At 54.8% G+C, this 10950-nt stretch overlaps 1 protein-coding gene across 1 annotated transcript in view; it reads right to left on the bottom strand.

Annotated features, from left to right (window-relative positions):
* Nucleotides 1–1678: 1678 nt before the first annotated feature.
* The window catches only part of LOC119111100 (uncharacterized), a 14634-nt gene continuing 5362 nt past the window's right edge, over nucleotides 1679–10950 (bottom strand). The window contains exons 2-8 of the mRNA XM_037234926.1: nucleotides 8428–8507; nucleotides 7851–7967; nucleotides 7143–7274; nucleotides 5438–5552; nucleotides 4240–4335; nucleotides 2155–2190; nucleotides 1679–1722 (exon numbers count right to left, since the gene is read on the bottom strand). Of these exons, the coding sequence (XP_037090821.1) occupies nucleotides 1679–1722; nucleotides 2155–2190; nucleotides 4240–4335; nucleotides 5438–5552; nucleotides 7143–7274; nucleotides 7851–7967; nucleotides 8428–8507 (620 nt within the window). The remainder of the gene's footprint in view (nucleotides 1723–2154; nucleotides 2191–4239; nucleotides 4336–5437; nucleotides 5553–7142; nucleotides 7275–7850; nucleotides 7968–8427; nucleotides 8508–10950) is intronic.

Here is a 10950-nt window from a genome sequence, read left to right as displayed (position 1 = left end):
TACACATTTTTCTGTCGTGTCACAAACCAAATTAAGCCTACGAAACATCCAAGCTCAAGTTGTCTACTTGACATGGACTCGAGTATCAGCCAGGGTTATCGGAGCGGTGTGCGTCTGCGCAGAACAAGCCCTTGTGCTTGGTTATGTGTTTGGTCTTCTTGTGAACGCATCTCCACTCCTCTGAAAGCTTGCGCTGCTGGAGTGGAAACCCAGTCGAGACTCCCCTGCAAGCGGCGACGGTGGACGTTAACGCCACGTCACGGCAATACGTGTCCAGCTTAGAGGACCGACACTTCCAAATGATCTTTGGCTCAAAATCAGATGCTTTTCAAAGTTGAGGAGACGCCTAAGCTAACGAGAAATCTAACGAAGAAAAGCATTACACACAACAAAAGACCGGATGGAGGGCGCACAGGTCTGAAACACGGTTTTTGATTATTATTATATCCATTGTGCTCTGAACTCCGTTATTATATAAGCACAATTCATCACTGCAGTCTATGGGGGTGTCAAAATCTTCTACCTCCATTCAATACTGAATGTGGCTTGCGCTGACTGCGATCGGTCTGCATTGCCCTGTCTGATTTTAAGACCGATTTGCGGGCGGCGGCGCAGCGTCTAGTGGTGCGGATGCATTCGGGCAAAAGTTCGCCCGATGAGAAATCAGATTTATCAGTAGAAACTACTCGATTCCGTTCGCTTAACATATCCGCGGCGTACGCTGTCACCCTAAGGCGCAAGAAGGCTAAAATGGTTGATTATTTGTGCGACAGTAGATATGACAGTGATACGCGCGCGTGCCTTTTTCGCTGTGCGGACAGTGAAGTCTCGTCGGCAGCGATGTGCTGCGGCCGAAGCAGGAGTGCCGCATAGCGAGATGAAAATGGAACGACTTTCCACTAACACAAAGGAGCCCAACCAACTGATTAACTGACCCAGAGAAATGGAAAGGCACCCAAATGAACCAGGAACAGAATGGATTGCTGAGCACAATGTGCAGCAGACTGTTGGCATAGCCACGTCTTGGGAATGCGGGAGCAGGGAGATAAATGGCGAACTAGAATAGATCTTACCCGAGCAGTGTCTTATATTGGAAAGAACGCAATAATTGCTCATGTCACATTTATTGCTGGGGGACAGAAGGACATTTGGACAAAATTTGCGGGAATATGCACCGGTGGCTACACGCATGAAATGAAACGTAACTTTCCACTAGCCCCGAGGAACAGGACATGTCCATAGGTACCCAGTGTACTGGAAGTTTATCTGCCTGCTCCTTCGTAATGATGCAGGTCTCTCCTTGCCCTGTGTAGCGTCCCGTCCCAGCTACTGACCCTGCGTAGCGTTCCTTCCTCTGCCACTGACCCTGTGAAACGGAGCGTCCCGAGCCCTGTCACTGACTGAGGAACGGGGCGGCTCGTACTCTGTCACTGACTGAGGAACGGAGCGGCTCGTACCCTATCACTGACTGAGGAACGAAGCGAGCCATCCTCAGCCACTGACCGAGGAACACGTCCCTGGCCGGCCACTGACCATGAACGGAGCGTCGCGGCGGCCGGAGCGGTGCCAGGGGCGTGCCCAGCCGGGCGGGAGCGGCGGACTCCGGCCGCCGCGGCTGGGTCATCAGGACGCGGTCGGGCGGCGTCGGCCTGGCGGCACACGGGGGAGGCTCAACACGTCACCCCTCCTGGCGGCCCCCGGCCAGCGCCACACCCAGCCGGCCTGGCGGCACACAGGGGACGGCTCAACACGTCACCCCTCCTGGCGGCCCCGGCCAGCGCCACATCCAGCTGGCCTGGCGGCACACAGGGGACGGCTCAACACGTCACCCCTCCTGGCGGCCCCGGCCAGCGCCACATCCAGCTGGCCTGGCGGCACACAGGGGACGGCTCAACACGTCACCCCTCCTGGCGGCCCCGGCCAGCGCCACATCCAGCTGGCCTGGGGCACACAGGGGACGGCTCAACACGTCACCCCCCTGGCTGACTGGAACGGCCCCCGGCCAGCGCCACACCCGGCCGGCCTGGCGGCACACAGCGGGAGGCTCAACACGTCACCCCTCCTGGCTGACTGGGACGGTCCCCGGCCAGCACCACACCCGGCCAGCCTGGCGGCACACAGGGGAGGTTCAACACGTCACCCCTCCTGGCTGACTGGGACGGTCCCCGGCCAGCGCCACACCCAGCCGGCCTGGCGGCACACAGGGGACAGCTCAACACGTCAACCCTCCCTGGCCGGCTGGCCAGAGGTGTGACGGCCGCTAGCCAGCGCCACACCCGGCCGGCCGCTTCCGTGTCATGTCACAAACTATGCGATATGAGCCAGCGTGCGTTTGGTAGCCGAGTGTTATGTATCTGCTGTCCGGTATATTAAGCTGTTGTTTGTGCCCCTGCAGTCCGCTCCTAGTGCTCGTGCGATTGTTGCAAACACGATTTGAACTTAGTGGTATATTGGCTTCATGGTTATCGTAATCATGGGCGCAGCACATGTCAGCTAACATTTTACACGAGGACGACCTCTCGCCCTGGATGCGGAACGCCAAATAACTAAGAATGAAATGTTGATTGTGTCGTCATCTGGAACTTTCAGATTTCTCAGATCATTAACCGCTTTTCGGTATACGAGCTGGTCTCTCACATCTGGGCAGTTATCTGCCTTCCGGTGTCATTTCCGCAAATATCAGTGCCTTGGTTCTGTGGTAGATCCGCTACTGCATTTTTATTCACGGTAGTGAAACTCTATCAACCGCTCTGTGATTCGACAAGTCATCATCTACGCGATTAAAATCAGAATGGAGCACCACGAGCTTGATCATGTTTTCCATCCGCTAGAGAAGTTGGACAGCTCCCTTGAGAGTCCCGGCAGGGTGATGGAGCGCACGACCTTGGGTAACCAGGGATGCCAGCTCGCGAGCTCTGGCTAATCTCTCGTGCTCGAGAGCACAACGGCAGAGAGCACGTCTTCCCTCACGTTCTCAAGTCCGTGCTGCGAGGGGAGACGGCTCCTTTGTTGATGAGCTTGGCTAAGAGTAGTGTCCCCGTTTCAGACCTGTCGCGCCTCCCCGTGACCCGGTCGGTGCGCTGTCCCCTGACCTGCTACGGTCCCCGTGGCTCGGTCGGTGCGCCGACCCCTGACCTGCTACGGCTCCCCGTGGCTCGGTCGGTGCGCCGATCATTGACCTGCTGGGGCATTCCGTAACCCGACCGGTGCGCGACCGACTCCTGACCTGCTACGGCTCCCCGTGGCCCGGTCGGTGCGCCGACCCCTGACCTGCTACGGCTCCCCGTGGCCCGGTCGGTGCGCCGATCATTGACCTGCCGGGGCATTCCGCAACCCGACCGGTGCGCGACCGACCCATGACCTGCTACGGCTCCCCGTGGCTCGGTCGGTGCGCCGATCACTGACCTGCCGCGGCATTCCGTAACCCGACCGGTGCGCGACCGACTCCTGACCTGCCGCGGCCCCTCGTGGCGCGGTTTAGCCGTGCACTGAGGCGCCACCTATTACGGATCCCGCGCTCACTGTGTTGTGTTGTGTCTACCTATAAGAGGTTGCATGTGGGTGCGAGATATTGTGCGTGTGTGTGTGTTGGCTTTTTGTTGCATCTGACATTTTAAAGGCTAAATTGTAAGTATTTGTTCAAAGGTTTTGAATGAATGCATTGAGCAATACATTGGACTATGTCAAGTGTGTATCACTTATAAAGCGACGAACTGAGTCACCAATTTGTGAACGGATCAGTACATTGGACAATTTCAAGTGTATATCACCTATGCAGCGACGAACTGTGAGTCACCAATTCGTGAACGGATCAATACATTGGACTATATCAATTGTATATCACTTATACAGCGACAAACCGTGAGTCACCAATTCCTAAACGGATCAGTACATTGGACTATGTCAAGTATATATCACCTATACAGCGACGAACTGTGAGTCGCCACTTCGTAAACGGATCAATACGTTGGACTATGTCAAGTGTATATCCCTTACACAGCGACGAACTGTGAATCACCAATCCGTGAACGGATCAATACGTTGGATATTGATCCGTTCACGTCAAGTGTACATCCCTTACACAGCGACGAACTGTTATAGTCACCAATTCGTGGACGGATCCATACATCGGACTATGTCAAGTGAGCATGACATCACTGCAGTTGTAACTGCCTCCGGTATCCCCAGCCCCACTCCATTCCTGACCGTCCCTCCCATGCCCACAACACAGACACCGACCTCGTCTGGGGCTGAGGCAGCGGACTGAGGGAGGCGCTTTGGGAGGACTTCTGCACGGGCTTAGCCGGCCCGTGAACGTCTCGTCAACTGTCGATGCTGCAGCAGAGGACAGCTCTTTAATGACTGCTGTGACAACAGAGGGCGTTCCGTCAACAGGCAACGCTGCGACGAAGATCGCATCGCAGACGATTCATCCATTGGAAAAGGTCATGACCCTTATCGCTGGCGCAGGACAAAGAAGGCATCGAAAACGGCTGCCACTGTTACAAAGAACGCCTTTTAGAAATCAATTCTGTGTGAGGACATCTCGGCGAATGTTTATATTCCCATAAAGGGTGCCACGCCACCGGTGTACGCATCGCAACGAGTGCCAGTATGTGGTTTTAGCGCATTAGGTACGACTTCGTAGTCAAGCAAGAGCTGCGCAAGTGTACCCACAAGTGCGCTGCCCTTTATCACCAGTGTGGCACCTGGAAGTTTGTTTTACCCAAATGTCAATTGTGGTGGTTTAAATTGGGTCTGAACGGCCGCGTGGGAGTGCACGAATGATACATCAAATAACTTGAAACTGATGGTGAAATTGGGCACAAACGCGTTGAAATAATCATCTTCAGCGGTTGTCACCAATCAGTCGGTCGGCGGAGTAAGACGATGGTAGACGCTGGCATGCTCCACTACGCATCCTGCTTCCACAGCTACACGGACTTGACTTGACCCAATGAGGCTGAGCGCCAGGCTGTGACGAGCCCCATCAATTTGAACGCGCAGCTAAGTCTCATACACGTTAAAAACAGACAACTGCCGTGTTTGGGATCGGTGCTGACACTGCCGTGTTTGGGATCGGTGCTGACACTGCCGTGTTTGGGATCGGTGCTGACACTGCCGTGTCTGGGATCGGTGCTGACACTGCCGTGTTTGGGATCGGTGCTGACACTGCCGTGTTTGGGATCGGTGCTGACGTTGACAACTGCCGTGTTTGGGATCGGTGCTGACACTGCCGTGTCTGGGATCGGTGCTGACGTCGATCGTCACCCGAAGAGACGAGGGGAGGGGGGAGGGGGGAGCCGTGTTTGGGATCGGTGCTGACACTGCCGTGTTTGGGATCGGTGCTGACGTTGATCGTCACCCGAAGAGACGAGGGGAGGGGGGGGGGGGAGGGGGTTTACTGCCATTTTACTGGCGTCATTAATTGTGTTACCTTTTTGAAGCGGAAGCGACCGTTGTGTCTGCAGTATATCCTGCAAGCACTGGTCCATCACCTCGTCCCTCTCTTTTGACGCGAGCGGACGCAGGTTCGATCTTGGTACGACCTCCTGAAACAGAGTCCGGTTTCCACTCAAAGGACCATGAGCGCGCAAAGTGCGGCTGCCCACTTCAACGAGCGTGCTCGAACATTGGCCTTTTTGCTGCGGCACCGAAAGGCCGAATCACCTTTCGCCTCTGTGATGGCGTTTTAAGCAGTGGGAGTTGGACGAGGATGCAGCCTTATCAGGCAAGAGGGAACATGACGCAAGCCACAAAAGAAAATGTGATGTTGGTGGATGAAATCATTCCTGAATATCTTAACCAATTTGTCAGTACTGCCACCTGGATATGTTCAGTACAATTAACGGTTTAGGCAAGCTTTAGATGCTCTAGTGTTAAGCAACACCGTAAATGCACAGACGGACATGACAGTGATCAACATCTTTATCTGTATAAATGCCGTTGTGAATAACTGAACTACTCGAGATAGAACATTGAAAGCATGCGCTCCCCTATTGGAGAGGTTATATCTGGCCCGCTACCTGAATGCCGTGTGCCATTCCTTCGAATCGCTGACTGAGCGACCGCCTAATATATCAGATACCTGGTACAAGCACGTGTGGCTCATAAAAGAATATGAGCCTGATATTGATCGGCCACAACCGGACTTTGATGGGCATTCCAGTAACTGGCTACGACAGGCTGGCATAACTTTCTTCGCCGGCAACTGGCTGGGAACGCTTAGCGTCATGTTGGCCGAACGACATCAGGTCTCCAGACGGTTATGCTTCCAGGTCGTGATAGCGCTACAATAAGACACAAAACAGAATGTAACATCAGACATAAAGACTCATATCATGGACTTGACTTCCTTTCCAGTTAAAAGCGTTGCCGAACATATCCGCATTAAATTTTCCCATCACAGTTGTGGCCGCCTCTCCCCTCAAATGTTTTGAACCCGTACGCGCTGGCCAGTCCCCGCTCAACTGTGAACCACAGCATTACCAGCTCCCGCTCGAGCAGCGTCCGCAGCTCCCGCTCGCGCAACGTCCGCACCTCCCGCCCGCGCAACGTCCGCAGCTCCCGCCCGCGCAGCGTCCGCAGCTCCCGCTCGCGCCGCGTCAGCAGCTCCCGCCCGCGCAGCGTCCGCAGCTCCCGCCCGTGCAGCGTCCGCAGCTCCCGCCCGCGCAGCGTCCGCAGCTCCCGCCCGCGCAGCGCCAGCAGCTCCCACCCGCGCAGTGTCCGCAGCTCCCGCCCGCACAGCGTCCGCAGCTCCCGCTCGCGCCGCGTCAGCAGCTCCCGCTCGCGCAGCGTCAGCAGCTCCCGCTCGCGCAGCGTCAGCAGCTCCCGCTCGCGCAGCGTCCGCAGCTCCCGCCCGCGCAGCGTCAGCAGCTCCCGCTCGCGCAGCGTCAGCAGCTCCCGCCCGCGCAGCGTCCGTAGCTCCCGCCCGCGCAGCGTCTGCAACTCCAGCTCGCGCCGCGTCAGCAGCTCCCGCCCGCGCTGCGTCCGCAGCTCCCGCTCGCGCAGCTCCCGCAGCTCCCGCCCGCGCAGCGTCCGCAGCTCCCGTTCGCCCAGCTCCCGCAGCTCCCGCTCGCGCCGCGTCAGCAGCTCCCGCCCGCGCAGCATGCGGCTGTCCGTAGCGTCGTGTCGGCCCGTACCACAATCCGCGCCGACTCGTGTATGTCGCCGAAGTCGAACTTGATCGAACGGGGCCAGGCGATGGGCGGCGGACTGCGAACCAGGTGCGAGTGGATCTCGGCCAGCGCCAGCTCCTTGTTACACGCCGGGTCCTGCGGGCGCAGCGAGTCACGGCGTCACGCTCGCTCCGGCGCGTCACGCTGCGGGTATGCGTGACGATGTCCCAGGAATGCGATGGCGTGTCCTTATCGTTGGTCAGCGCTGAGCCGAGTGAAGTGCACAGACAAAATGGCGGCGCCATGTCAATACTATTGTCTCAGAATGGCCATTTCACCGCATCGAACAGCAAACATGATCTTACGAGAAGAAGTTGCCGAGCGGAAGTTTGGGGTATCGACATCACGCTGCTCTAACAAAGGCACTCAATCCATAGTTTTCTGTCCCTTCGATCCACTGCAGCAGACTGCGACGACCAACCAACCGCTGGTTGCTCGTCTGCAATCCTGTTGCCATTCGTATAAACATTCAAGCCAACATTTCAGGTTCAGCTGTTCCGCTGACGACAGTTTTAGCACTGATAGGCACTTCGATCCCTATAAACGAGCTTTCATCACCCATCCGTGCCAAAAGAGCGCAAAAGCGGACCAAACAGCCGGACCCTCAGTCCTATACAACAACGCGTCCAGACCAGCGGTGGGCCCCGGACGGGGTCCCGTGCCTGCACTGACCTGGACCACCAGCTGGCTGTCGTCGGTCTGATCCTCGTCTGGCAGCTCCTCTCGGCTGCTGTGCAGTCGCTGCAGGAACGGGTTGTCCTGGCGCGACATCTGCAGCCGCTGCAGGTCCTGGCGCGTTAAAGGAGGCGTGTTAGTGGGTCAGCGCGAGCTAGCGTCGTCACAGCGGGGCGCAGTTACAATGAAAAGAAAAGACCCTCTTTAAAATATCAAAATATCACGGGACTTGTGACGTCATATGATGTCACCCTGAGTAGAAATGAACGACCGCCCAAGGTGGGCTATAAAAGTATTTCGCGTCCGAGGTGGGCCAGGGAAACGGCACACACTGAGGGGTTCATTATTTCGGTGACGTCACGCCCATTGTGCATGTCATAACCAGCCAGCCAGTCGCCATGTGTTGATCACGCTACCCGGCGCGGCGCCGTGTCTACACGTGCGGGCCGAGACTCTCCAGCCATGCGCCGTGTGTTTGCCATGACTTGTCAACATAGCGCCAGGCGCTGGCCATGACCTGCCAGCCCCCCCCCCCCCCCCAGTCGCGGCAGGGGTGGTGCCCTTAGCGCCACACCTGCTCGATGTTGACGATCGGTTCCGGGCCAGGTGCGGCGTCATCGCTGACCGCGCCAGCCTCGCGCGGCGACGGCGGCTCTGAAACAGGCCGATCGATCTGACACAGTGCCTCTCAATAGCGGCCCCCGTGAGGCGGCGGCTCAGCGACACGTCCGGAGGCAGAGCGATGGCGGGGCGTCGGGGGAGCAAACACGCCGCCAGTGGTGCTTTGTTGTCTGATGGGCGGAGACGGGCTTTGGACACAGTCGGGATCGCATACAAATCGTGCATAAGCGATAAATGACACAGCTCTACCAGCTATAGCGCAGCATACCGATGCTATACCTTTCCATGACGGGTGGGTAAACTAAAAAAGATGGTAATAGGGATAACCAGATTTTTTGCAACCTTATTTGCTCCTAAAACCACTTAGAACGGTTATTTAAATGGGAGTATTTACCGCTCGAACCAATGAAAACTATTGGCGATATTGCAACGTTTACAAAACTTCACGCTGACGTCGCCAACACCCAAAGGCTTGCAGTGTTTTTTATGATGCACAAGGTTACCAATGTAAGAGAACCTTGTTTAAAAGCATCGCTTTCCTTGTATCAGCTTAATGCTACGGCAAACAGTTTTGCATAATTGTCCCAGACCAAAGAGCGAAGTCCTTCCTGGTAAAACGAATAATACAGGGCCTTCCAGGAAAAGTGGACCGGTTTGAGTCATTCATAGTTTAGGTATTGATTTGATTTGTAACACAAATGCTGCACCAATGTAAACAACATTCGTTGCTGTTTGCATCTGACCACTGGGCTCACCATGTCTTTCTTAGCTTGGACGGAGCAGCACGTGCTCCATGTGGCCCCCAGTTCGCTCCAGATACTGCACCGGCCGATCTTTCGCTGCTTAAACAACGGCATGAAACGTCGATGCCTTTTTGGCCTTCACAACCATCATTATACATTGCTTAGGCCCAGGAAGATATGCATGCTGTATGAGTGCATCTCTGACTTCAAATGCCCACACAGGAAGAAACGTGGACTCAAATCGAGTGAGTGCACTGGCCGGTTGCCTGGCTTCTTCAATAAGATATGTCTTGGTCCAAACCACTCTGGGCCACGATCTCGTTCCACCGTCAGGTGTGTCGTCGTGTCATATTGCGGAAGTCGCTGACGTGGCATGTCTTCGCCGCAGGCTTAGTGCAGAGCCGCCCAAAATTTGTAAGGCACGGCTAAGTACCGTTTAGCCATTGTGGTCACTACAGTCCCTCGCTGTCCTGAGACAAGCAGACGCCACTGACGCCACAACTGTTTATGCGCCACGCGGTGCACTTTTCTCTGTGCGGGAGTACTTTGAGAACCTCACCGGGAGGCCCGGTAGATCAAAACGGAGGTTTTCGCTGTTTTTACCGCCTACATGAAAGTGCGCAACATCGCTAAATCTCGTTGGTGGAGCTAGAGTTGACTTCGCACGGTCGAAGGAAGGAGGCAGTGCTGCACACGAGCGCGTTATAGCCGGTTGGTAAGGGCTTCTAATGTTATCTTACTTTGCATGGTAAAAGACTGAGCTATGACCCGGCCAGCCTCAACAACGTAGCACTGTTACAGCCTATTCCTGGCTATTAACCTATTCCTGCTGGATTAATCTATAGGTGCTTCGCAGCGAGACCTGTCTTGCTTTTACAATCTCCACCAGAGTTATTTTGGCTCCTTTCCTAGGGCTGACTTTACTTACCAGGTTTTCAAGACTACACTTTTTGGTAAAGGTTTGCACGTGACGCTGAATTGCATGTATTGATAGTGTTTCTTGTGTTTTAAACCACCAACTTTGTCTGAACGTCTGTGTTTTTTTCTTTTTGCTTTCTTGTAATGCGATCTTTTTTCTTCCAGTCATGACGACTGATTTTCTTTCGAGGTACCATTTCAGTATCTTTGCTCTCTCGTCTACTGTGTATGGTGACAGGGTCTCTCGATAATGGTTTGAGCATGGAAAAATTGAGGTTAAGATGACTTTCAGACATGTCATGTAGATTGTATTGTAATCCCTAAGAGGATCGCCATTCCAAGAGAAAATGCGGCCTTTTTCCCAGAACTTCCGGTACTTGATAAATCAGCAAAATACCGGCCCTCTTTGCTGCATACTTAACGCAAAAACAACTTTATTTTAGGTCGTTCCAACTCCTTTACTGTGTTTTAGTCCCACTTAATTTTGTTATGTGCCATGCACCTCGCGTTTGCATCCTGCCACATGTTTCTGAGGTGTGCTCAACGCGCTTAAAAAGTCTACGTAAAGATACCATAAATCAGATCCTAGGTCTCTAACGTGCAATCCAGGACCTGCCGAGCTCTCTGCCTGATTTTTGTACACACGGAACAGCCTTGAACTTGTTTTCAGTAGCATTCAAAACCAAAACGTTGGGACTGCAAAAAATCAGCCATTAGTAGTCTGTTGGCGTTGTTCTGGTGACCCTTGCTGTTTTTAGGCTACCTAAAACGGTTACTGAACGTAGTTTGGGGCACAAAATCGGAGGGACTCGTCC

Source organism: Pollicipes pollicipes, unplaced genomic scaffold (assembly GCF_011947565.3).
Source record: "Pollicipes pollicipes isolate AB1234 unplaced genomic scaffold, Ppol_2.1 Scaffold_7261;HRSCAF=8764_pilon_pilon_pilon, whole genome shotgun sequence".
Taxonomy (NCBI): Eukaryota; Metazoa; Arthropoda; class Thecostraca; order Pollicipedomorpha; family Pollicipedidae; genus Pollicipes; species Pollicipes pollicipes.
Note: the sequence above shows the minus strand (reverse complement) of the source record. Positions and strands in the feature narration are given on the sequence as shown.